A 27,706-nucleotide genomic window follows, 5' to 3' on the forward strand; every position below is an offset into this window, starting at 1 on the left:
TGCATGGTCAATGAACAAGTTTATTTTAGTGAACTTGTATGCAATGTGTGAAGAACAAAAACATCCACAAAGTACTAAAATCAAGGTCTCACAATGACAGAAAATTACATGCTCCATAGCCACACAAGCACTCATCTGTACAGTGGTGCCAAATACCAGTAAAACTTTACACAAGATTATCATGAATACTGGCACTGAGGCATATGCAAGGAGTATCTGCTTACTTTCAGTGTGCTTTTAAAAAAATACTGCATTAATGGCGAGCATTAATTTAGTGAAAGCAGCTTTTGTCCACAAAGCCTAGACATTGGCTACAATTTTAAGTACAACAGGGCACTGCATGCTTGGCACTATGCATTGGCCCCTCTGTTGTAGCAAACATTTTTTTTTTTATTCTTTTCCCCCACCATTTATGCAGTGTTGCAGCACCCCTTAATGTTGCAGTCCAGAAGAATGACAAGAAAGTGTCTTCTTTCTGTGAATTTTGACTGAAAGTTACCAGAGCATTGAAGATGAAATAAAGTTAGGCAGATTACAGTGTACTTACGGTATTGCAGCTATAGTGCAGTTGTCAGTAGTACTTAAAATGCCACGGTATAAAACTTGCAGAATAAGATGGGTTAATAAGCATGGTCATTCGATGATGACACACGAGAATTAAGAAGAAGGATGAAGGCCAGGAAGAGTAAATGAGGCTTTCTTTGTGAAAAATAAAAATCGCTCCGCTAAACGTTGCGTTGCACAAGCTGCTTCTTGCTTGTTTGTCTGCAGGGTTTCTTTTGCTTGTAGCCTCGAGCCTTGTTTTCCTTGTTCTCCTGCGGTAGTTGAAGTAGAGCACATAAAACAGCACATCTAGTGAGTTCCTTAGAACCTTAGTAAACACGGGTATAGTAAGAGCTCGGATAAAGTAAAGTGAAACTGCAGTCCTATCTTGCCTTCCAAAGACTACTGTGCTTTTTTGTTTTCATTTTTACTAAAGACATCTAATAAAGAAACAATTACAGTAGCAACGTACTTCTTGCAGAATGACAACATCGTGGCAAGCACACAGTCTAGGACATCTCAGAGCCACACTGGTAACAGCGTAATTGCAAGGCCATCAGTCGAAGGCAAATGTATTTTAACTTTAGCCGATAAAACAGCGCTTTTGAGATGGCTTAACCATGATGCTCGTGAGCTGCGAGGAGAAAACTCTTCGATGGCCTTGGGGCTGTAACAAAAAGCATGCAGTGCACAAAGGGGGAAAAAAAATGGCCATGAACGTGGAAAAAGGCAGCGTGGACCACTAACACAGGAAAGAAAATAAAAGTGCAAAAAGTGCACTGAGAGTAGGGAACAGAAAAAAAAAGGGTGAACATTCGTAGCACTGGGCACAGTGTGGGTGGTTTTGTTGCGCTCCATTTTATCACGCATTTTTATCGATTGCTTATGAAATGATACAGGTCGCAGAAGATGACACAATGTTCACGCAAAGCTTCGGTTTTCATATGGAATCGAACCCCCCTTCCTTTTCCGCATTACATTTGTGCAAATTCTGTACTTCCACAAGCCTTGGATGAAATCGAAAACATAACACAAAATGTGCTAACTGAAAAATAATCATCAGCCCTAGTACAAAATGGGATGATAAAAGCTGAATGGAAGGTATTGGCTGAGCATCTTTTCTAAACCAACACTGTGTTTAGTAAGCAGCCAAATTACCAGACAGCAGCCTTCGCCAGAGCCATGCCGTCACCAACAACTGATACAGTGCGAGCAGGGTCTGAAAAATCGAGCCGTCAGTTGCGGTGCGTTCCTAAATTTGAGGTGCTCTTATACATAGTATCTATGGACTATGCTGCGGTGATTCGAAAAAGCCCCCAAAAATGTTTGGTTTATTGGGGTATAACGTCCCAAAGCGACTGAGGCTATGAGAGACGCCGTAGTGAAGGGCTCCGGAAATTTCGACCACCTGGGGTGCTTTAACGTGCACTGACATCGCACAGCACACGGGCCTCTAGAATTTCGCCTTCATCGAAATTCAGCCGCCGCGGCCGGGATCGAACCCGCGTCTTCTGGGTCAGCAGCCGAGCGCCGTAACCACTGAGCCACCGCGGCGGGGCCCCCCAAAAAATCAAGAATCCGAATTTTCAGTTGGTGACTATGTATACCTTGCAATATCCTGCATACTTAAAACGAGCTGTATTAGCTGTGTTCTTATTGTGTAGAGCAGTTTTAGGCTGAGCTTGCCTTGCCTTAAATTTCAATTCTTGAGTTCCATTTGATACAACACAATAATGAAAGGAAAGCCAAATATGAAGCGCATTAAACCTATGCAGGCCTGTTAATGAGAACAGGAAAAGAGAAACAGAAGAGAACAGAGAAAAGATGCCGAAGTCATACGACTTACCGACACGTTAGAAGCAGAAGCCAGAGACTCTGTCGATGAAGATGAAGACGAGGCGTTTGACTTCGGTACAGTCAGGTCAATCTGATTAAGACGGGAAGGTGATTAGGGACGGCGAAAAGAAAAATGGCAGCATAAGAAAGCATGCCGCCAACAAATACTCTGCTCGTAGCTTTAAAGAGACACTGAGAAAAACTTAAGTCTGCCTATATCAATACATTACTTCATTCTAATTATAACGATACTTCCACTGAAAACAATAGTTCCACGAGCCAGAAAATGCCAAAAATAAAAAATGCTTTTGCAAGCACACTGTGCAGATGCAAGTGCCAGTTTAGTTTCTCTAAGAGACCACCTGCGAGAACTTTCCTTCCACTGAATACGGAGTCATTAATGTCACGAGTCTGAAGAGTGGTGAGGAGAAAAGCAGCAGAGTCTTGTGCAGCCAAATAAATGTCAACATAGCCATCAAGAGCCAACCAACAAACTTGTACAAAGAATAAAAATTTTTACAAAGAAGAAAAAAAGCAGCTCCCAAAATAAAAGCTGCTGGAGAAAGGAGGGTACATAGAACTCTTAAGCGCTCAAATTTGGACTACTGCAGCATATTTACTGTAATTGTAAAGATCCTGCCCACCAATAACTTTTGCAACATATTACAACTTGCTTGGTATGGGCAAAAAATTGATAATGCAAACGCACTGCAGAAGCACGGACCCTGAGCAACAGTGAATTAAAAAAAAAAACACGAACAAAGCATGCAGATCCACTCACATCATCGAAACCAGGAAGTGGAAGGGCAGTGGCAGCAGCAATGTTCGTCGCAGCTCGAAGCCGGTTCAATATGCGTTCATGCGGCGAGGTCTGGGGCAGGTCCTGCGGGAACCTGTACTCCCGTCTCTGCGGCGTGCAACCTAGAGAAAGCACAGAGAAATTCGAGAAAATCTGTGATCTGAAAAGGCACAGCAGACTTCCGATGAACTGAAAGGACCAGAAAATTTGTCTTATCAGAAGTGCAATAGAAGAAGTCAAACATACGAGTACTAAACTGTTTTCATTGACACTAACCATGAAGGAGGATAAACATATAAGACTGCACACATGATGTCAAGAACGCCAGGGGTTGTAGCTCACTATCTTGGAAACAAGGTTTCATATGTAAGGAAAAAGAAGAGTAAAAAAAAAATTGTCCAATGTAGCGTGGTTAGGCCAAATGTGAATTAGGTGCACTAAGCACTTGGGTTTTCATTTTGTTTTGGTTCGAGGCTTGGTTTTCAAGGTGAAGCAGGCTTCAGACAAAGAGTGGTGAAATCAGACTTCAGCTCCACCTTAGGGGCAGAGCTTAAGTCATAGCATAGCATTAAGTCATAGCATAGCATTAAGTCATAGCATAGCATTAAGTCATAGCATTAATGGGTTAACGCCCATATTTGCGGAATTGGTACCTCTCTACTTTGCAATCATAGATCGCTGGGAGTCCTCATACAGCGGTTAAGCAATGTACCACTGCCTTGCGATGACAGTTACTGCAAACAGTGGGACTTGAGAGACCTAGGTTGCTCTTCCTGAACAACCTCAAGGTCACGCACAGAGGGTTCGGACAGACAAACATCGCCAAAATCTGAGATTGGGGGTTTCAGTGTTTGCGCACTAAAAAAAGATGCAACCATAAAAGCTGCTAGTACTAAGTTGTACAGAATTAATCCCACTGCAAGCCACAGCTGTGGGCACTGAATGCATCAGCTCACCGGTGGGGACGTACTCCTGCAGGTCGTGGCTGAAGAAGTCCGAGACTGCGGATGAGCATGTCGCCATGCTGGTCGCAACGCTGGCACGCAGTGCCTCCAGGCCGTCCTGCACTTTGGCAGTCTGCACAGTGCCACACTGGCATGACAGCGACATCTGGCTGCAGTCCTCGGCAACCTTCGTCTCAACCTTGTCGGCCAATGCCTTGGCCTTCTCTGCCTGGCACAGTGTGTCCCTAGAGCCCTCGGAGACTGCTTGCGACGTGCTCTCAACGCAGGCTGCCATGCGATTTTCTGCTTCTCTCTTCTGTTCCACAAGGGCCTGGAGCAAATGCCGGAAATCAGGAAAGTTGTTTCGGGATACTTCAGTTCCAAGCTGTTAGGCTAGGCTGCTTTTCAGGAGCAGCTTACTGAGGAGGCCAAGTTTCTTTGGCCCCGTACAGAAACTAGCGGAGCTCACCTCAGAAAGACAAGTGGCCTCAGTGGTGACGATCTCCTCCACAGCCCTGTGGATGTTGGAAAGGCTCTGGGAAGCCTCTTCCGCCTGTATCAACAAAAGCAGAATGATTGTTTCACATTCAAGCAAGCACAGTGTGCGCTTAAAGTTGATGACGATGGATTTTTTTAATGGTGCAAGGGCGACTCTGGTCAAAAAGTGCCATGTCACAAGGTGTTTTCGCCTGCTCACGGTGGGATCAAAAACCCATTATACAGCATTTTGCCCCAAAGAAACTGGGTGCCAGGACAGGGGAAGGCTTGTACCGACTGGAAACCGGTAGGTACCCAATGGCACTGGGAGGAGAACCCCACACCTCCCACATGGGGCGGATCCTTAAAGGGAAACTACATAGGTTTTAGAAATCAACGAGCTTCAGAGGGTCGAATGTGTTAAACTTGCAGGTAAAGCATGCGAAGTCTTTTTGGGCTAGCACTTGAAATAGTGAAGTAATCGCTGATTAAAATCCGGACGCCCTTCAAGCTTCTCCGCAGCGCACAACGCCAAGTGGGGGGCGCATGATGACGTCATCGAAGGTATCGGTACATTTCCAACGCACAAACGCCTGCTCTGAAGGAAAAAAACCAACGCCACCGAAGGCGAACCCTGCCGAGAGTTGTTTGGCAGCGTCTAACGCGTCAGGGTAGGGTGCGGCTGACGACAGCGGTAATTTGAAATCATACCTTCCGTGACGTCACGCTGAGTTTTCCTGCACTCCTCCGGTGCATTGAGGAGAAGCGCAAAATTCAATCGTCGATTACGTCACTATTTTAAATGCTAGTGCAAAAACACTTGGCATGCTTTACCTACAGCCTACATAGATTTGAATCCTTGAATATCGCGAAACTTTCAAAAAAGTGCTGCAGTTGCCCTTTAAGCCAGTATCCACCGCTGTGGTACTCTGGACACTCGGCACAAATTAAAGAAAGTCTGCATCAACATACTGCCATGTTCTAATGACAAAGATGCTACTGTCACTGAAAACAAAGCTTTTATAAGCTATGGTGAGACAAGAGATAAAAGCAGCTCAGGGCACTCCCAGCATTGTCACGCAACCTGGGCCAGGAAGTTAGAATCAGCTGACGCCATTCGCTGGAAGAGGGTCTTTTGAAGGGGAAAAGTCGCTTTTTGTTGACTTGTATTCGAATACACACAGGACAAAAAAAAAGTGCATGAAAATCTGTCTTGATGTCATGCAATTTCCTCATCCAAACAGCCAGTGGTGGAGATACCTGTTTCACAGATCTCAGTGGCTGGACTACACAGCCGTTCACTTCTAAATGGCGACCATGGAGTGCTTTTAGGACTTGACCTTAAGAGTTTGAATCAAGTAGCGGGGAAAATAAACAAAAATTTTCTATTTTTATAAATTTTCTCGGCAATAAATACATTTATTTTTCTGCTGAACAAACATCAACATAGGCGAAAGAGTAAAGCAATTGATTTTTAACTATAATAAGAAACATTTGATGTAGTTGTCCGTAGTGCCACTTATGGCAGCAGCAAAAATGCGCTTCTCTCTTACACTGTGGCGGTCCTCACACAGGGGGTGAGGGGACAATCTGGGACCTTCTTTGAGGTCAGCGAAGCGTTCGCTCTTCATTAAAGCTACCTCCTTTGCTTGGCTGGGCTGCCAAGGCCAAATGGAGCTGCATTTGCAAATTCCACTCAACACAACAATTGGTTGGAGCGTTTTCAGTGGCTTGCAGAATTAAAGACCAATTATATATACTTGTTTACTTGGTTTATTTATTTACACATGCTGTAAGACCTGCTTGTGCTTAGGCAGGAGTCGGTACAGTGTGCAAATTTGGAAAATGTACATGAAAGAAAAGTTCCGGAACAATATGGTAAATGTCCAGTGAAATCATAATGGATGAATTTAAAAATTACGATGCCACTCTTATTGCACTGTTCTGCTATGTGTACCGACAGAACAAGTCCTCAAACAGTTGTGTCACACCCAGCTGTCTATCACCAGAGTACAGACTCAGATAAGTGAGCTCACTCACTTTTGCCAAGTGGTCACTTGCTGCCTCAGAGCAGCTTTGCTGAATGGTTGTGGCACTGGAAACGAGGCCCTTCGAGGACACTATCAGCTCATCTGTGGTGCTGAAATACCAAAACGAGAACAAGCTCTGAACGTGCCTCGAAACTTGAATCTTCCATGCCATTTGCATGGTGCCAAACAAATAAGACACACCTGCAACGACAATAATGCTACTCAATTTTAAACATATTCGCTACAGGTCATTGCCCACAAGATACACCCCACTGCTTTCGCAGGGAAAAAAAATCCCTTAAGCTCAGAACATCCTCTCAAGTCATTACTATGCACCGTTTCATATATAGCAGGCAACGTGTCCAAAGCTGGCGCACCTGTATACTCAGTATAAGTCCGCGCTCATAAAATAGCTCGTCATACATCGAAAGTGAACACAGCCTTATTTCATTGCGACAAATCCGGTATACCATTACTGGCAACCTCGTGCATGCACTTCATCAACTGCATACTGAGCAGCTGTAGCCGAATGGGTTGTTCAGGAACGGTTTGGTGAATGCCTTGTCCGCAGCCCCTGTCTTGACTGCAGTGCTAACTTGCTGGTTCTGTCACCTCACTTCAGTCTAGGCGGTTCGAGCTGCAGGATCCTGGCGCTTAAACTGATTCATTTGGATTGCAGAAGTTTGAATAGCAGGGTCTTTACATCTTCCCCTCTCTGCTTCTTTCTTTCAAAAAACTTTTTGTGCATATACTTCACAAGTTTTACATTTATCAGATAAGCCTTCAGCTTGCCTTGCTTCGTTCAGGCAAACAGGAAAACGCAAACAAAGGTGAAATCAAGAAATAACAAACTGCAACAGCTGACTTAGCTTGTCTGCAAAGAGACTTTGTAGAAAGCTTCAAACAGGGTCTACACCAATGTGCTACGTACCTTTTGACAGCGGATACCTGAGCAGCACTGGCCTCCACGGTCTTGGCATCAAGTTCATCAATCTGCAAAATGAGAAAAAGAATTTACATTGGCGTTTGAGAGGCAGGTGTGGTACATTTTTTTGGGCCAAGCTTTTAGGACGATGTCAAGGAAAACCGTGCAACTTGAGCTAGCCAACCCAGCTTCAAGCAGCTGCAAACTTGAGAAAATTAACAGTCCTCGTCCGAGCTTAAAGGCACACCGAGGACAAATTGAAGTTTGCCTGTAACAACAGGGTACCCCATTTTAGTCACAAAGACACCATCCAAATCAGACAGAGCTTTTATTATAAGCTCTGCCCGAAAAAATGAAATACAGGCGTCGTCATTAGTGGCAGATTTTGAAAGAAAATGCCTGTATCGACATCTATTTTCTGGTGCAGACCCTAGAGGCCATACTACACCACCATTCACTTCAATAGCGTGGCAACCCATCCTATTTGGCAACGTCACGAGTTGGATTCAAAGTTGTTCCAACGGGTCGATTCAAATTCTCTCCAAGATAAATGAGTCCTTGCAGTTGCAGTTGCTTATGGAGTGGAATGTTGTTAATTCAAGCTTCCAGTTTATTCGAGCTGATGCTTTGGTCATGTTAAAATCAAGTGCATGCAAAAGGCCCTTGTTAATTTTAACTCCACATATCTAAAACATTCTGAACAAACTGAAGCAGTTATCTTGCTATGTGTAAAAACACATTCATCGTGCATTACGCTAAAAGCAGCATATCCAGGTCCCAATGCAGCAGCTACAGGTACAATTCCCAGCCGACTTTCCTCTTTTTCCATTATGCCCTGCGCATCACTGAACACCACATGTACAGCATGCAACTATCCCTGCAAACAGACTCCCTACAGAGGCGATCAACACAGCTTCACAGGCATCAGAATATTGCTCCTGCCCTTAGCGTTGTGTGCACTGGCCTACAGTTCGATTTGCAGAGGTCTCTTCACCCTCTATTTGCATACACTGCCAGCAGTCGTCAAATGTAGTTATGTCAGAAGTCAGCTTGACTGGTACAAGTAGAGGTATTGTCAGTCGTACCTTAGCCATCGAGTCTGCCTGCAGAGCGTTTGATGACATGAAGAACTGCACAAAGTTCTCGACACTCTGCCTGAAAGTGGTCACCTCCTGAAAGGAAAAAAAGGGAGGAAAAAAAGGGGGAGAGGGACAATGGTGAGAATGAACCTGTGTGAAAACTAATCTCTCACAACACCACAACACACCCTGAAAACTAACAAAAATGACAAGAAATGTCCTTAAAGAGTGCTATAATGGTAAGCGTTCAACCTGCTTCCAACAAGTTTCATGCTTTCAGTGCTGTGAAAATGCAACGCCTGGTGCCAATAAGCAATACATGCAATTTGGTGCATGCAGTGTGTAGCTGCTACCACACTCCCCGGAAGCAAGTATGGTGCTGTTGCAGCCATTCATATACGACACAAGCGGTGCTGAACTGAGCACTGTTAACTTTACGAGAGGACTAGTCAAGCTAGCATGTCCATAGCAATGGCAGCAAAGAATATCTGCAGGAGAAATGAAGAGATGGTTTAAAGACTGCAGCAGTACAGTTATTCCTTGGTGAATCGCAATGCTGCAAGAGGAAAGAAACCCTGGAATCTTCGTTATGAAATATCACACTTCGCATATTATCAGGCAGACATTTATCAATTCAAGGCTTCACAAAAAATCGTGGAGCTAAACATTATTCGTGAAATTGTGTGTATCAGCCATCACATTCATTTTTTAAAATGATATTTTAGTTCGTGGACGTTAATAGGAGCAATAGAACGATGAGAATGCAATTAATTTATGGTCTATGGAGTTCAACTTCCTAAAGCGACCCAGGCTGTGAAGGACGCCGTAGTGGAGGCCTCCGTATAATTTCGACCGTCTGGGGTTCTTCAACGTGCACTGACATTGCACAGCACACAGGCCTCTAGCACACTGCCTCCAATGAAATGAGACCAATGCAGCTGGGATCGAACCAGTCTTTCGAGCCAGCAGCCGAGCATAACCCCTGAGCCACCGTGGCAGCAACTTCAGTTAACGGGAATGTCTAGGAAATCGCGAGTTGAACTTGTTAGAGCAAGAGCATAAAATAATGCCTCGTGCACCAACCTTTTCGGCTTGAATGCTTTTCTGCTCCAGCGCAGCAGACAGTCGGCGGACCTCGCTGTTGCGGGCATCCAACTGCCGGTGCAACTTCGCGTTTTCCTCCAGAATGGAGGCTACAAGACGCCCCTGCCGATCGTGGTGTGCAGAGATCTCCACCGAGAAGAGGCGGCACTGAAACACCAAAGTTTATTTGCAAAATACAATGGATTCCAGCTAATCCGAACTCAATTTTATTCGAGCACTCTCATCTGAAGTGACATTTCAGCCCAGTTAACATCCAGTGCATCAAAAACAGACCTTTCAATTCAAGCTCTGCAAAATTCACAAATTTTTAGACCACTTCGAGTTCGAACCATAAACGCTGATATGTAGTTTTAACTCATTAAAGCACTCAAATCAGCCTACATCAAGATTTGAATGACAAAAGCAACATATCAGCAATTATATAGCAGTTTTTTTTTTTCACGGCTCACAAGACCTGAACTCCAACTACACGTCAAAGCCATCGTTCCGCTGATGAAATAAAAACCAAAACAACATCAACATTATAACAACATTATAAGCTGTTTAGCAGCCGTAGGTCAATACCATGGAGTAATCTAAGTACATAAACATGTAACACATGATTTGAAAGAGAAAAGACAAGCAAAAATTTGGTGTCTATATTCCTTTATCACAGCATTTAATGGCAGGGTTATTGCACGCAGTTGATGTGAACATACAAACTGATCCAGACCGTGGAGGAAGGAAAGAATTTAGGCAACACCATCATGTCACATCTGAAGCCAGAGATGAGGGCTCTCCCCCGCTAGTTGGCCACCATCTCAGTGAGTGTGCACGTGCGCAACACACACTGAGGCAGACACTGGCTGCACCATCGGCCAAAGTCTCCCATTTGTCCTTGCAAAAACAAGAGACTTCCCGACACTTTTCCTTCCTTCATGGTCCAGGCACAGCCAGTATGACCGCTGCTGGCGGGCACATGGCACCACCATCCATCACCCTCAGGATGATCTACACATGCGCACTTACAGAGCGCGGTAGCAGTATGAGCTATACTAAAAGGTGGATCACGCCTCAAAAGAACCAAAGGAAGTGATGAGACATTCTGCGTTGGAGTGCGTTCGTCAGTATCAGATATCGCCCGAGCTGCGCACATCGACCATGAATTTCTTTTGAAACCAGCGTTACATAACTGGAAAAGCTTGCAGCCAAACATGCACAACTTTCCATTCCATCTTCGTTACGTTTCTTAGTTGCTGCTCCCACGGATAAGAGGCATTACAGTAGCACAACCCGCATCAAGAAAATATGGTTACATTGCATGGTAAAGAACAAGACAGTACATCATCCTCCGGTATTAAGCCAATAGTAGTAGGACACTACTGATGCACACTAACCAAGACAGTGAGATGCTACAGAAAACACAGCCAAGCTTCAAGAAATGCCAATGGCGCAGAGAATGTACTGACCACAGACGAGACCTGCTCCGCGAGGGCAGACTGTTGCGTTTCCAGCTCTGCCAGTCTCCTCTGCGCTTCCTGCGTCTGTTCAGGAACAACAGACTGGCACAGCCTTTGGAGCCTCGCTTGGTTGCTTTCCTGCAAAAGCAACGTTGGCAAATGTGCCACCAGCACTGTAGGACCCACAAAACGCATTTCTCTGAATCCATCCAAGAGCACGTTCCATCTGTCGATGTAGTGCTGCAACCTCAGCCAGAATGAAGGGTACTAGTCACAATTATTAAGACCCCATTAATGCTCAAATGAGCTGTAACGGGTTAATCCGGCTTATCTTTAACACAAGCATCCCTATGGGATTTCACTGATACACAACAGTCATGCATAAAAAAACTACAAGTAGTAACCGCGACCTAACAGTCATGGCACCAGGTGTGCAAGTGTCAAATGAGAACATCTACACTAAGCACAAATTATGTGCGACGTTTAATTCCAAACAGCTAAATGTGAGCTATGAGAGACGCCATCGTGGAGAGCTCTGGATTACAGTAGCCGACCGATTTTTTGGACTCCGATAATTTGGACTTCACTGAGGAACCGTGGCACAACTCATAGGAACATGTACATTCTCATGACAGTTATTTTGAACTCTGTGGAATCCAAAAGTTCGATTTTTTTTTACTAGAATGAACGCCAGCAACACAGCTGAAATCGTTTGTGAACAAGTTTTTTTTTTCTTTTTTCAGCCAAATATAGACTTGAGCGGACATCGCTGTCATAACCAATTGGTTCTCTGCCATGAGCATGATCATGAGTCAATCGGACGGGCTGGCTTGGATAGGCTTTGCTATTTGTTCTTCACTGCCACCACTTGAGATATCTGCACACTCCGTTGCCAAGCTCTGTGAGCTACAACGTGCATGCGACAGCGTCCGACTATTCTTGCTTCGCGCAGTGCGTGCATTCATTTGCGGCATGACCTGCAGCTGCATCGCACTGTCTGGTACAATTGTGACATGAGGCGGTGAGGACATGACAAAAGCATGACTGTGGCTCAGATACAGTCCAATATTACCGCTTGCAAGCGGATGTGGGGAGTGCCGAAGTTAAAGATTTTTAGTGTTATTCGCAGAGAGATTTTTTTTAACTGTTCGATTATAATGACCTTTATATTGGTGCCCCTGAGTCCGAAATATTGTCAGCAACTGTAAATCAGACCTCCTGGATTCCTCACCATACACTCAAGAAAACCAAATGCACGAACTGAGCACACGTTGCTGTGCTGTGTCAGTCGAACTATGTGAGTGGGTTTCATGGATGGTTTTGGTAGGCAACTGCAACAGGTGACCGGCGCTAGTCTCGACCCTGGCGGCAATCATGGAAAATCTATAAAGTACCACAAAACTGACAGGCTTGCTACTGTTGGGGTTGCTGCAGAGCAGTTTATTGGAGTACTGGCTGCTCCTGACTGGCAGCATTCCATACGGTACTGAAAGCACGTGCATAAAGAGCTCACAGTGGCTACTGGTTTCACTAATAGCCATCATGAGCCTAGCAAGCATAGTGCTTAATCGCAACTACTCAGGGCATGTACAAGTAACCTCTGCAGGAAACTTCGAATGTGCCCAAGTATGAAGTAGTACAAGAGGTTCAGAGTCACGAAGCACCTCCATCGAAATGCAGTCGCCACCAGCAGAAATGAGCAGTGAAAGGCTCAGCTCATAATATAGTGAAGGCTGTGGCACCACTGAATGTCACGTACCAAGCCTGTAGCCATCTGTGCTGTCTGCTGCTCCTGCAGAGCTTGGACTGTGGACTGCAGCGATGACAAGGTGGACACGCTGGCCGCACCACTTTCATCTGCAAGTTTCCTGGCTTCTGAGGTGTACGCCGCAACAGCAGCCTGGTGCTGCTGGATGAGGCCACAGAGTGTTGCTGCAGACCAAAAGAAAGTATGGGGTGAGATGGAAAGCTTTAATGTCTACAAAATAATAAAAAAAAGGGACAAAATAAATGCGATGCCAAGTAGTGAAGCCAACTATTGTCAAAGCCACTCCCTCCTCAAAAGCACCCAGGTTTTCCCCGTGAATGCAGTTTTTGGCAGATATTAATTATACCTGCTTATTTGTATGTCTGCCGACGGACTTTCGTTCTTTCAGGACAGTCATAGGGCGAGCGAATTCTTGTTTTACGACGAAGGCAAGGTAGTTGTGCTCCTTGACCAGCTAATCTTGACAATGCATTCACAGCCCTGTGAAACCTGTAAGCCTTACAGATTAGTATATTTTGAGAGTACAAAATGCTACAGTAGAGCTTAAAGGAGCCCTGCATTGGAAATCGAGCACGAGATCTTTGTAGTATATTTGAGCAGCAGAAAGTGAACGAGGACGTTGCTCAAATATACGATCATGAACCAACTAGCTCACCAATCCATCTTATTAATGAGATCCTTATTCTTTCTGTGCAAAGCATGCAACATTGTGATGCCTGAATGCCCAAAGAAATCACCAAAATCGCAATAAATAAGACTATTTTTGGAAATGAGGTGGAACTGAAATGAAATTGCACGAGAAATTGCAAGAGGAACTGGAAATGAAAAGTGGAACTGCACGGTTTCGATTGGTAGTGCCTAATCTCAGCACTGGGTGAGAGAACATGTTTTTGTCCAATCTTGTTATTTTTAACTTTCTCAGTGGAAAAGCTTTCGTATGCATGATCATATTTCAATAACTCTTTTTGCACTGATACCTGGAACTTGTAAGGAGTCCATTTTACAAGATTAATCGACACTGAAGAAAACATCGTGGCGCCCCTCTAAAACACGCACTCCTTAAAGCCAGGATTAGCAGATTTTGCCTGCAGAGGCACCTGCAAGCTTTCATTACACTTCACCCAGCTTTTAACTCTCCCAACTGAAATCATAGGGGTCGGAGAGCAGTTGGCATCCTTATGAGGTGCAGTCACAAGATGTCTCAGCACTTGCCAAATGAGCTTCCAATGCCAGTGAGGGTATCCCGCTGGCTGGCAACCTGTCCAGTGCAGCTTGTCTCAACCTGGCCAAAGCGGGCTTTTGAGTTCTCCACGAACGCTGACTGCCGTTCCCGGTTGGTCTGGTCAATGGCGGACGTGCGCTGAAGCTTCTGCTGCAGCAGGTCAATGTCGCCCGTGGTAGTCTTGGCAACTCCAACGAGCTGCAAGGCAAACATGCCACTGTGTCATGCCTGCCATGAACGTGCCATTTCGTTCCACTCCTCTGCTAACTAAAGGTTGTTAAAAGAAGTACATGGAGTTTGCATGTACACATGCTTCAGTGGGAACGGAGTTGGGGAATTGAGAAACAAGAGGAATTGGCTACATAGAGGTTCGTTACATCCAGGTTTAATTGTATCTATTATTATCTAAGAGCTCCTGAGTGCAAGTAGCTCCCTATTCATTAGGAAGTGATAATCCACTGAAACAGGGCAACTTGAATTTGCGATCAATGTCCTCAAATTGAAAAGGGGTCTTAGAGGAACAAGAATCAACAGCAAAGGCATTAGGAGTGGAGTTTCTTTTGATAGATAGCGCTGCCTGCCTCAGTTTCATTACCTCTTCAGCAGTTGCAGTAAGTGCAGCCTCAGTCTTGCTGTGGGCTCGCACAAGAGCGGCCTGTTCGTCCCTCTCAACTGAAGTCTTTGAGAGTACCTGAAAATAAAGTTTGCCTCGCATTGGTACAACATACAAGACAACGCTTGCAAACTGTCATTGGGATCAACACCACAACAAAATGGCTACCATAGATATGCCAGCAGCACAGTGCAGATATCAAAGAATCTGTACGAGACAAAAATGAGTTGCTTTGAAAAACCAAAAAAAGCATGCAAGCTACTTTACCTGCTCTGTTGCATCCAAGCTCAGCTTCGTGTCCTGGAGCTGAGCAGCTGTTGCTTCGAGCCGCTTAGTCGTTTCCGCGACCACCTGCTTTGTTTTTTCAAAAAGCTGCGTAACCTGGAAAAAAAAATGATAAGGGGTATGTGGTTAAGGTTGCTTATGAGAAGGTGAAGAGCACACGATTTATTTCAGCGAATCCCCCTCCCCCAGCCCCCATTAGAGCAGAGAGAGAAAACATTTCGCCCAACGGTTGCAACGAAGAGAAGCTTCACCTTATGCATAAAGACAGAATAAAAAAAAGGACACTCACTGTTGAAAGCTTTTCTGCCAGGGAATCCATTTGTGCTTCTTTCTCCAGGATTTCCTGTGACTGGCTGTTCAGTCTGCATTCCATGTTCCTAGGGGAAAAAAGAAAATGATATATAGTAACCAAGCTCTGGAACCTAGAAACAAGCACAGAAAACCCCCAAAACAGGAGGTGGCTACAGTGAACCACTGTTGAAAACTACCAAAAGATTTCAATTAAGACAGATACTATTTAAAGTCAGTCAGGTAAGGCAGGCTATGACAGTAGCACCACTTGCTAGTTAAAATTGCAGTTACAGCATCATTTCTTTAAGAAAAGTGATGCAGTTGACAACAGCTACGATCCTTGCACCAATGGAAGGTCACACAATAAGACCAGTGCCCAAATTTCACTGCAGAATGCCACTAACAGAACTGCCTTGCTCTCTGTAGAGTTTCGCAATTGGAGTCATCTTTTGAACAGGTGACACTGGATATAACTTGCTAATCAAGACAAGATTTTTTTCATATCCATGGCAATTTAGTCACGCAGTCTGATCAGCTGTTGGTTCCTCTGATAGTAATTGCTGCAAAGAAAAAGCTGTCTTCCAAGCAATTGTTTGCTATACACTGAGGCTTCAGCAGGCGAGGTACCTGTAGTTCTCCTGGTCCACAAAGATTCCATTCTTGTCTCTGGTCGCAGCGAGGTCCCGCCGCAGTCTCTCTATCTCCTCTGTGTACTCCTGTCACAATGAAACGAGAAACACAATATGGGGCAAGCATTTTTGGCATCACAAGAATGAAAGCCGAGATGCAAGCTCACAATATTTCACATTCAGTCTACGAACTTGAAGGCAACTGAAAATTTGTTCAGAGTTACATGAAGTCCAAATCATAGTAGGAATTTTGAATACACTTGGTATTGAAAGGGCCAAAGCCTCCATTTGGATAAACAGGAACCAAGATGAAGCGAGATCCAACTTCGCTTGGATCGTAGCCATGTTTGAAACAGAAAGGCACAAAGGGACGAGGACACAAAGGAACATGAGACAACGGCGCTTGTCCTGTTGCTTCACTTTCCTTTTTGTCCTCTTCCCTTCTGCACCTTTCTGTTTCAAACATGGCTTCCAACTTGTCAGCTGTCTGTTAGGACTGCACCTGCAATACTATAAAAACCCACATATAATACAAGGTTGTTGTCCAGATTTTAGCATGTCAAATTTCCACCTCGCACTACATGTGGATCTGAACAATTTTCGACCAAAATCCGCAGTTCCGGTTTTGCTATTATTGAGTGTGATTTCATGACGACTCCTGCGAGAGGTGGCGCTATCTAGCGGTGGCGTAGGTCGCTAGTAGCGATTTCAACATCATTTCACTATGCTGACCTCACCTTGCAATGCCCAGAACTGATGGCATCTCGCATGGTATAGGGCCGCAAAAGCAGAAATTGGCTGCTTTTAAAAGGAGAGTAATCACAGCTGCCAAAAGCATCGGGACCACGTCAAGCGCTGCTACATAGCCTGGATGAGGCAGGGAAAGCCTGCCGTTATACTGCCGCCGGACACTGGCCTCTCCAGCCATGCTGTGCAGTTGAATTGTGGACACTCGGGCCAGCATTCCCGAGGAGCTTGCCGGTTGTGGTTTCAAGAAATGCAGGATATCGAATGCGCTCAACGGTACCGAAGGTGCGTTACTATGAAAAGGTATCTCTGGTTTGGTTTGGTTTATGGGGTTTAACGTCCCAAAGCGACTAAGGCTATGTATGAGAGACGCCGTAGTGGAGGGCTCCGGAAATTTCGAACAAGGGCTTCTCGGAAGACATCACGCCCGACAACAACGATCACTAAAGCTCAGACTATGAACATTTCTGAAGAGCGCATGCTCGTGGCGCAAAACGAGAGTAGTCACCAGCGCGGCGCCTCTGTGCCTGCCGTTCGCGCTACATGCGTCTTATTAGACGTGTCGGCATACACAAATAATCGGAGGGCATTCGGCTTCCGCAACTTCCGGAAGTCAAGCTGACTGCTTTTCCTCACTCCCATAATACGCAGACGAAAACTTCATTTCCATCCTTGCTATCTCCAAATTACACCTCGTATCATATGCAGGTCAGCATATATGCGGGTTCCACAATGCAATATGCAGCTTGACTCTAGGCTTGCTAGAAGGACATTAATCTACACCAAAAACCTATAAATGCAATCCCCTGCAGCACAATAATTAAGCCAAAAGTCAGTTCTTCAGGTACTAATGGTGCTGCTTATGATCACACACGTTATGTTCAACAAGTCTGACAATTCCAGGTGCATGCTATTTTGAGCGTGGGCCATAAAAGCAGGGTGCATGTGGCAGTGAATCAAACTTAATCTCACAAAAGGTAGCAAAAGAAGTGAAAAAAAGAAAAGAAAAGCAGCAAGCCGGTCCTTACCTTGATGAGAGCCTTTTTGGTCATCTTCTGGTTGATCTCTGGGCGGTTGGTTATGTTCTTGGCACGGTGGGCATAGTCCAGGGTGCTCAACGTTTCTTCAAGGTTGGACATGTCTGGTGAAATGGTCGCAATGATGGAAGTCTTGGTGCGGCCGCCCAAGGAGTCCTGCAGGAGCCTCGTCAGTTTGCTTTCCCTGTATGGAGAAAGAGAAAAAGAAAAAAAAAGAAAGAAGGAATGACTGAAAAACCAAAAAAAAAAAGCAAGACGGCCAGTTGTTTCTTTACTAGAATTAGTGACCCGCCAAAGTGAAACTCAAGGCAAGGTTTCTGATACACAGGTGACTGGCAGCAAGAACATTATTGCAGCACGGTTTTACTCCTCATGTTTACAGATGATAACAAGAAGGGCTTCGCAGTAAAGGATGAATACCGTATTTACTCGTGTAATGAACGCACCCCATTTTTTTGACGCTTAGTCTGCTGATGATTATATCATATCCTAGCAGGTGCCCTTTTTTTGAAGTACGAGACAACTAAGTACTACTACAAAGCACCATCTGTCTAATGACCAGACTAGTATACTTCATCCCATGGGATGAACAGCCAATAAAAATGTTGGAATCAGATAAGCATTAGAAATCGAGCATAGTCAAAAAGTTTCTCTGTTCGAGCTGTCAAATTATAGACTGTAGCAAATTGTTTTGATTTCACTTCAATCTGAAAGCTGGGGGCTATGCTCTGTGTACTTAAATTTGGCCCTCTTTTGGCAGCATTATGGGCTGCTACGCGAGTTGCACTTCTGAGTTTCAAATAAACGTTACTGCCTGTACTCATGAGCCTGGAAATCGTAGAGGGGAATGAGTTTTGTTTAATTTAGAAGAGAAGTTGTACTGGATGTGGTGTTTATTTCGTCAGCGTACTTATGCCCCCCCCTTTTTTTTACTGCCTCATATTTTTTTCTGAATATTTTACCCCACATGATGAACGCACCTCACAAATTTTACTGAAATTTTGTGAAAAAGAAAAGTGCATTAATTATGCGAGTAAATGCGATATCTGCGGTAAAAATTGATCAATGCAGTAAAAGCTTGTCAATTCCAATTTCAAGGGACTGGGAAAAAAATGTTTGAATTATCAAATGACCCGAAAAAAAAAAAAAAACTTATGAAATGGTAAATTTATTTGGTGAAAGACTGGGAAATGGTTGCCAAATTTTAAGGTGAGGACAGCGAGTCACAGACTGTTTTTCACGTTTCCGTCAATGCTTTATTGCATGCACACTGTCAGGAGCATCGAAGCAAAACAACTCCAATATCATAAGGGCCGCCCGCATTCTTCACGATGCGACGCAGTGTAGCTACACTGCTATCACGTCACATTAATCATAAGCAGCAAAGTCATGCGTGAGGAGGCTTCACCGCCTGAACGGCACGTGACAAGCGCGCAATTTAGGTGCACTGGAGGAACACAACTACGCAGACGCAAGCGAAGGAGACGGCGCTGAAGGCGCGAGAAAAGAAAGAGGGCAGCTGTGTTAGGCTGGCTGCTGATGCTGGCTGCTGATGCTGGCTGGACGAACCGCCGTCGCTGCGAGCTGGCGCAAGGGCCAGAAAGGTAGAACCGAAAGTAAGCCGTCGAAATGTTCTTAGACACGGGGCCGCCTGTTCGTTGTCACACCTGCCGTCACGCGCACGTAAGAGGTGTGCGAGCAACTATGCAGCATGGAATTAAGATTTTTGAGCAGAGCTGTTCCGATGATCTCTTGCCGTACCGATCATACCTAGACGCGGTCTCCCTTCAGAAGCCCATTCAAATTAATCGGTGCACGACCCGTAGCAAACGAATCGGAGAACGTCAGACACAACAGATTTTCATGGTTGCTGGCCAGGATAAGCCGGTTGTTCGAATTATCTGGGTTTCTGAATTAACAAGCTTTTACTGTGCGTTGGTTTCAGTCTAGCAGTGGAGAAATTAAGCATATTAACTCTTTCGCTACCGTGCCATAGGCCATCGTTCGCATATGATCGATTCAAATCGCCCACGCAAAAAAGCTCATTTTGTAGCGTCGTGGACGTGCTCCGCCATCTAGTTAGCGAGCTCAACAACAGCTCTTTCGATTGCAGCCTTGGCTTCAGTGTTTTGACATGAGGGGGGGCCATGAAAAATAAAACTTTGAACGGCCGCAGCAGTGTCAGCCGGAGAAAATGGCGTCCGCATCGCCGCGCCCTCCTTGAAAGCGAAAGCTGACACTGAGCACGTCGGCCGGTTTCGGTTTCATTTTTTGCGACGAAAGCAGCGGTTATTAGTCTGGCAACTATGTACAAACGTCAGATTTCGGTTTCGACAGCGAGACTTCACCTCGGGAGCCTGGAACGTCAGTGCGTACTTGCATGTAAGTTCTGTTTTCGTTCGCTGTGTGTTTTCTGCGGTGCATACGGTTCGTAATTGATGACAGTCATTTATCTTTGTGCTTCAGGGTCTTCACAACGTATGGCGAACACAGTTCGCCAAATGCTCAAGGTCGCGTCGCGTTTCTCAACCACGACGACAGCTAGGTGTCCATATCGGCACATCGCTGCGGAGCGGCGCTCGGAGATTCGCTCGACCTCGACTTTTTTTGGTGCTCTTCACGACGGAAATGATGAAGACCGTGTGCGGAAACACTAATAAGTATGCATGGATGAAGAATTTGAGCAAGCAAACATACGCTCGGTGTGACGGCTCATGGGAAGACGTGAATCTGTTGGAGATCCTGATGTTCATTGGAATCATCATATACATTGGAATTGTTGACCTGCCACGACTATATCTCTAGTGGAATACCAGAATAATCTATTCTAGCCCTCTGCCATCAAAAATCATTTCTCAAAACTGGTTTTTCACTTTTTTTGTTTCTTTTTTTGCACGAAACGGATCCGGATGATTCAGCGGCGGCAGCATCTATTGGCAAGACTTAGAAAGTGTCCTGGCTTTTGAACCACATCGATAAAACTTATTTCATCGATCCTGATGTTTTAGAGCTTGCCTAAAAGGCCAAATTTTATCAGCTGGCTTTCAGAGAGCAGCTCTATCAAGAAATCTTCGACTATGATGAGGGAAAAGAAGTCCACGCCCTCAATCCTCCCATAGAATCCATTCAACACCAACCGAAAAAAATGAAAAAAAGAAGAAACTTCAAGCTTGGCTATCAGAGAGCAAGGGAGGAGCAAAAATAAAACCTTATGTGAAGCACCTGTCAGTCTACCTCTGCTTCACATCTTCACCCCTGATTGCTCTTCACAGTGGCACCACAGTCACGACCCCAGACAGGCCATGGAAAGTGCAGTAATTTTTTTTCATAGCTGTAACTGTGAATAATGACAGCTATAAACATGTGCCACAGTTTGTATATTCCAGTTTTTCTCTAATGAAGTGCTGGCTTAGTGCAGCCGGTAATTTTTGTTTTTCCTATATACTTTTCACAAATAAATGTTCATTTACTTTCGCACACAAAACTCATCTGTTTGTTTCATTCAGAAGTGTAACTAATAAGCTACAATTTCATATATTGCAATATGTGCTGGGTGTGTTAGTTCTTGTGAAAAAAAAATTTCTTTCAGTACACTCCAAATCGTCCATATTTCCGCGGTAGCGAAAGAGTTAACAGGTGTGAGTACAGCTAGGTCGCAAGATTTAGCTAGATGTTTCGCAAAATGTTATTTACAAGCTCTCTCAAGCAAATGAGCATTATAAAAAGCAAACTGAAAGCATACCTGTAAGGTACATGCGGTGCCTTGTCCACCAAAGCAGTTATGACACGCCCCAAGGTAAGAAGAGACTGGTTAATGTTGCCTGCACAGAGTGTGGAAAAATGAGGAAGCACAGTCAGCTGCTGGAAAAAACGTGGTATGCTTTCCTTGTTATTCTGCGGGGCGTGCTTGCTATTCCATGGGGCATGGCACTTAAAGTTGAAAGCACAACAAAAACATAGGGCTAGGCACAGGCAGCCACAGTACAAAAAGAAATACATCAGAAGAAATCACACCAATGTTTTGAACTCTTTCTAAACAGTTTTCCTCTTCATGACTACCACTTACGAGACATTTTAAACCTCAGTGCAGAAATAAAATTCATCCTGTGCAAGCTTTCTTTTCACTGCTATCGGTGCAAATCTTAGAAAAACTTGTGTGCCGTCCCTATTCCATTTGTTTTCAACCAACACAGATCCACTGCTACCCTCTACACTCAGTGCTAATAGCGAAAGTGAGAGCAGGAGAAGAAAGGCACTTGCCTGCTTCCCGGGCTCTCCGTTCAATAGCGCCAGAGCGGCCAATGTTCTCACTGCCCGCAAGGTCAACCTTTGGAGAGAATGATGTCATCAGGAAATAGGCCAGCAGTACAAACTACAAGACTAACACGAAAGGTAGTGGCAAGTCCAAACCAGTGGCTAGAAAAGTGCACCAATATGCAATTTACGGCCAACTGTACGACTGGATATGCTGGCAGTCTAGGTCAGTGGTCACAGAAAATGAGTCACACCTAAAAATATAATATGCTGACACAAAAGCTCAACACGAGACCAAGCAAGCAAAACATTTCAAGTCTGTGCATGACATTCACAGCATGGAAAGTAATACCCCTGCCACACGGCAAATTTAATGTCATTCCCATCGAATGACATTCGTTCGACTTAATGTCATTTTTTCTGCGCGCTGCTACACGGCAAAAACTAATGTCATTTGCAAATGATGGCGATTGCGATGGAAAAAGAGTACAGTGAGTACAGCATACAAAAATTTCGATGTATGCTTCAGTACGATGCAAAAAGTATTGCTTTGCTAATGGAAACCGATTCTAAAATCTTCATCCTCATTTTAATCAACGTATTTAGATAGGCGCGCTGTGCGAGGGATCTAAAAACGTTGATTTCAATAACGTGTTGATCACTGCTATCCACCACAAGTCCAAGCCAAGCCAAACCTCAGCCAGCGGCGGCAGGCAAATGGCGGACGTCATATTGTGAAATGCTCCCTATGGTGAAATTACAGTATTAGCTGTGCGTCCGCAAAAGCTTTGCGCATGCTACGGGCGCACCTTGCGCGCACTGCCGCCCGTCCTCGCAACAGTTTTAGTAGGGAGCACGGTGGTTGGGTGTGACTAGCGTAGCGCGCGAGAAGCATAACATACTGTGGCGCCATCTAGGCGATAGCAAGTCAAACCTCCTGAACTGAGTGCCGAAAAAACGTTTTTCTCTTTTATTAACGGCAGTAATGAATGCATTCGAAGGCTTTGTTTTTTTTTATGTAAATCAATTGGATGAAATGAAAATGTAGATTCTAGTGCAAAGTTGGAGAAATACTTCGCTCGGGGTCGTTGCTATGACGACAGTGTACGCCGTACATAGTTAAGCCTAGCATCAAGAAATTCTGAAATTTATCTCAAAAGCGACTGATATTTCAAACCTATATTGTTACGGAGGGATGAGAATGCACAAAATAAAAGTGAATACAACCGTTTAGAGCAAGCTATCGCTTCGAAAAATGCAGCGGCGACGCAGTATTCCGCCCGAAGCGGGCGAGCTGGGCGTCGCCATGTTGTGAATGTTAACCACGCAAGGCTGGTAGCGAGAGTGTTTTATTTTTTTCCAATTCTATTTGGCATTTTTATATACATAAATGAACGACAGCACAATCGTAGGGACGCGGAAATATTACAGTGCTTGTGACGTTTTTGTAATCGTGTTTTTCGCAGTATATTCTCACCAAGTCTCTGGTGTCGAGGAAACACATTAGCTCGGACGTCGCAGGCGAATGTGTTCAGGGAACTCATTCGATACCTAATGTCGTTTTCATCGAATGACATTAGATTTTCTCGTGTGGCAGCAAACTAATGTCGTTTTGAACGAATGTCATTCGATGGGAATGACATTAAATTTGCCGTGTGGCAGGGGTATAAAACTCAGAAAACCTAAAGTTCAGTCTCACAAAACAAAGAGTACCGTAAAAGATGAAAAAGACGCCAGTTATGACTGGCCACCATGCATCTGGCCCAATCACGTTCGTAATTTTGGCTTTCTTGCCCAGAGTGCAATGTGCTGTTGGAAGCAATGAATAACACATGTGCCTTTGCAATACTGCATGGTATTTGATACCGTAAGGACGAATGTAGGAATTCTCGAACACACTGAACTGGTCATCACAGAATACTCAGAGATTATATTGCTTGTTAGTACAAGTTTTTAATATGCACAAAAAACATCAAGAACCAGAAACCAAAATCAGAACTTTAGTGTGCAATTGATGGCAGTGCTTTGCAACATGACATAACAGTGGCATTACAAAGTTCAGCAGAGCGAATCTGCGTGCCTGCTTTGATCAGCAGGCAAGCGGAATCACATGAGCAGACCAATTTGTTCTGCTCACATGCGGAGCAGAGGTACTGAAACAACCCGTACAGCAAGGGAACTGCTGCTTCACACTCTCTCTAATTAGACATTCCAGCTCACTAATAAATAACACCTGAAACATTTTGTTTTACAAAATGTTATAAACAAGCAATTTCCTTTTCTTCGCAGTGGGACAATAAAGCATTCCTCTCTTGATTGCTATACTTCCAACTTTTATCACCAGGGGTGACCCCAGCAGCTAAGTAAAATACAATTTCCTGTGTAGCCACTGCACTGGCTCTGGTGTTCAGCTGCTGATACCAATGTCGCGGGTTTGTTCCCAGCCACGGTAGCCATATTTCGATGAAGGAGATAACAGAAATACCAGTGGGCTATGCAATGTGCATTGAAGAAACCCACGCAGTCTAAATTGATATGGAGCCTTTCACTACTGCGTCCCTCATAGCCCAAGCGTCACTAACAATTCTGTGCGCTCAGCACGAGCAGAGTGAGTGCACAAAAATGTACCGCTGAAACCGTCTATTTGAAGTAAAATTCACGCTTCTGAACTGAAAGCGATGGCACTGCTCATAATATGTGAACTAGGCCAGTGCAGAACAGGAAGCAAGACTGGCAACATTTACACCCCAACATATGCAAAAGAATGTTCAGAAATCGCCCGAGATGCAGACGTGGGGAACTAATGAAAAATATCCACTAGTCACGAGTCAAAACATACATGATGGATGTATATTTTTGCACATGTGATAAGAACTGAGAGCAGAACCAACAATAAAAGTTGCATAAAGACAAGTGAACCTCAAAAATAAAACCCTGAAGTTGCATTATGACAGCAGCTACGTTTGGAGTCAATGGTTTTGGTTAAGAACAACTCAACTTATGATGCAGGTTTTCAATGTTTCCAGAGTCCACGTAACGAGCAGCCTTGACAGTGTACACTGGATGAATAATGCCACTTGCCACGAATGTCAAATGAAAAACTTATAGAAAAATTTCTGAACATCAGCGCCAACCAAAACGTTGACAACTCGAGCAGCTTGGCATGTCACTCACCAGGTTGAGCTTTCCAGTCTTGACCAGCTCCTCACCATCATCAGTCATTTCACGGATGTGGACCGTGACTGCAAAGACTGTGTGGCTGCGTGACGAGGTTGCATTTAGCAGTGTGGCTGCAGTCTGACGCTTTGCGGCGCCCTTCTCAAGAATGAAGAAGACCTCCTCCCGGTTGTGCACCGTTATCTCTTCAAGGCCTTGGATTATTACGGAGCCCTAGGAATGCAAAAAAGAACAACGGAAATGAAACGGCATGCTACATACTTCACTATTCAGAGATGCGCAGCTATTTTACTTAGATTTTGGCGTGAATACCAGAGGCTAGGCTACACTGCACCTCCCTTTCCACTTCGTTTCTGAACTCAGTCACCATGTATCGCCACAAGTAGGGTTTGAAGTTATCTGCCACGCGCTCACCCATTTCCATTCATAAAGCTTAGGACTTATTTCACCCCGCCTTTTGAACAGAAAGATGGGTAAACAATGCCACATGCCTTCCTAGTAGAGTCCTCGTAAATCTTCAATCTCGACGTGTCCTCGTGTGCACTAAGCAGATCGAACAGCTCTTCATTGTACAGCTCGAGGAAGGAGACCTTGATAGTGAACTCAAGTTCTTGTAACTGGAGCTCTTCGAAGAGCTGATGCAGCGTGCGAGGAATTATCCCGGCCAGAGGGTCATCAGCCCAGCCCAGGTTAACATTGGATCGTTCCCCCTCCATGGTGAACGTCTTTCCAGTGCCTGTTTGGCCATATCTATAAAAGCAAAAAAAAGAAGCAATTTCATAATCAAAAGAAGCATAATCAAACATAGGGATGGTGGAAAGTGTGGGAGTATATATATGCACAGGAAATAAACCTGAATTTATTATTTCCGCTCTAGTTTTGATAACAGCTAAGCAACTGCCATAGTAAAGCAGTGGCTTTTGTAGCAGTTGACTGTGCATACTAATAGCTGTCATGCCATAATGCGATGAGAACAAGAAAGAAACAGCTTATAAGTTATAAAAATATTAGGATTTGCGACAAAAGAAGAAAATGAGCCAAATAGACGTAAGATAAGCAAATCACGGCAGCAACAACACAGGTACATAGCGTCTATTAAAAAGTACCAAACTGCCAGCTACATACTGAACACAGAAAATATTCATTCACATTGACAAAACCACACAGCAGCTTAAATATTTCTAGCTGAAGGACTGCACCTTGAATTACCCTGAGCCCACTGACATCCCCGAGTTCAACACATTGCTGACGCTTCAGTGAAACTACAACTTGCGCAACCACAATATGAATATATGTAAGAGTGATATGCAAGGTTTTGGGCAGGGCTCGCAACAGTGAAACTAAGCTGGACGAATTAAAGTTTTAAAACTAACAACTTGCAGCCGAAGATAACAAGTGAAACTAGCCTTAGAAAACAGCACATTCGCTTTTCTTTTGGCTCATTACACACCATTTGCACATCATGAGCGAGTGGCGTTCCTCACGAAGTCAACATTTCCCAGCAGTAAACCCAACAAACCAGTAAAGTGATGAATAGTTCAGAGTAATCAAGACACGCCGGCAATAATATGAAGACTCGGCTTTCAGTACACTCACGCGAACACAGTGCAGTTGTAGCCCATCATGACCTCGGCTATGGTGGGCCCCATGACCGCCTGGTACACGTCGATCTGCAAGGCCAAAAAAAGTTTAAAACAAGTGCCAGTGCGTCAAGAAGAGAGACCCCCGCGAGCGAGGTGAACAAAAGCATGCATGGTTAGATTACAAGCTTACCTGCTTTGCTTCGGGTCCAAACACTTTATCAAAAGTGAACGACTTGCGGAGGGAGCGCTCTGGCACGACGCGGTCATTTACAAGGATCTCTTTCTTGTCCGGGACAACCTCGACCGCTCTAATGAAGCCGCTCTTCTTCTCCAGTGTGTTCGGGGGCCTAACCAGAGATGTTGCCATAAGCTCACCATGCCTCCAGACAAAAAACAATTCTGCGACACGATTCACTCGCAAGGTAACAAAACACAACGCGTAACGGGCGACGGAAACTACCGTAAACTTACCGACACCGCACAAAAACTTGAATGTGCTGGTTGCCCAATTTCTTCGTAGCCATGGCGCTCATTAGAGGAGGCAGAAACACGGGAACATCAACATGCACCGGCTGCCGATAGCTTCTTCTTTGCCCTAACGTTCGAAACTGCCAACCAGCCAAATATTCTTCTTCGTCTTCACTGCTTCTATTTGAACCACAGTTCCTGCACGAGCCTCTCTTCAAACTCGTAACCTCATTGGTCACAAGCTTAACACGTGATATGCTGCTGTTGATAGCAATTCAATCATCCTTGAATTCAAGTGCAGTTTCGTTTATTTTTTATGACTATTCTTCTCTTAAGCTTCTCAGGAGAGTAAAAAAAATATACTGTCTATTGACCTGTAATGTCCAGCTTACATGAAACAGTATGCGAGTGAGCACTTTTGAAAATCTCAGCAAACCGTTAGACAAGACGAGAGAC

The 27,706-nt window shown here is 44.6% G+C and overlaps 1 protein-coding gene across 1 annotated transcript; it reads right to left on the bottom strand.

Moving 5' to 3' along the window:
- Positions 1-27,464, bottom strand: LOC149358657 (kinesin-like protein KIF11). Its single transcript, XM_089570810.1, has 24 exons — positions 27,254-27,464; positions 26,973-27,129; positions 26,796-26,869; positions 25,691-25,949; positions 25,197-25,412; positions 22,029-22,095; positions 21,511-21,589; positions 17,760-17,952; positions 15,983-16,071; positions 15,354-15,441; positions 15,047-15,160; positions 14,762-14,857; positions 14,157-14,364; positions 12,936-13,108; positions 11,186-11,314; positions 9,717-9,884; positions 8,640-8,726; positions 7,561-7,622; positions 6,640-6,739; positions 4,592-4,675; positions 4,135-4,453; positions 3,161-3,300; positions 2,390-2,470; positions 1-815 (listed from the first exon to the last, which is right to left on the bottom strand). The coding sequence occupies exons 1-24, from the start codon at positions 27,313-27,315 to the stop codon at positions 726-728; spliced, it is 3,135 nt and encodes a 1,044-aa protein (XP_089426936.1). The 5' UTR covers positions 27,316-27,464; the 3' UTR covers positions 1-725.
- Positions 27,465-27,706: the final 242 nt, after the last annotated feature.

This window comes from Amblyomma mixtum, chromosome 2, assembly GCF_055824585.1.
Source record: "Amblyomma mixtum isolate Tamu chromosome 2, ASM5582458v1, whole genome shotgun sequence".
NCBI lineage: Eukaryota > Metazoa > Arthropoda > Arachnida > Ixodida > Ixodidae > Amblyomma > Amblyomma mixtum.

What these genes read in the sequence shown, in the direction of transcription:
- LOC149358657 (XM_089570810.1), bottom strand. Translation starts at nt 27,315, where the DNA reads ATGAGCGCCATGGCTACGAAGAAATTGGGCAACCAGCACATTCAAGTT. An exon ending in AGGCAGACTCGATGGCTAAG is followed by an intron (nt 7,623 to 8,639) that starts GTACGACTGACA and finishes CTCATTTTGCAG; the next exon opens with ATTGATGAACTTGATGCCAA. An exon ending in GCAGGAGTACGTCCCCACCG is followed by an intron (nt 3,301 to 4,134) that starts GTGAGCTGATGC and finishes TGCTTTCTCTAG; the next exon opens with GTTGCACGCCGCAGAGACGG.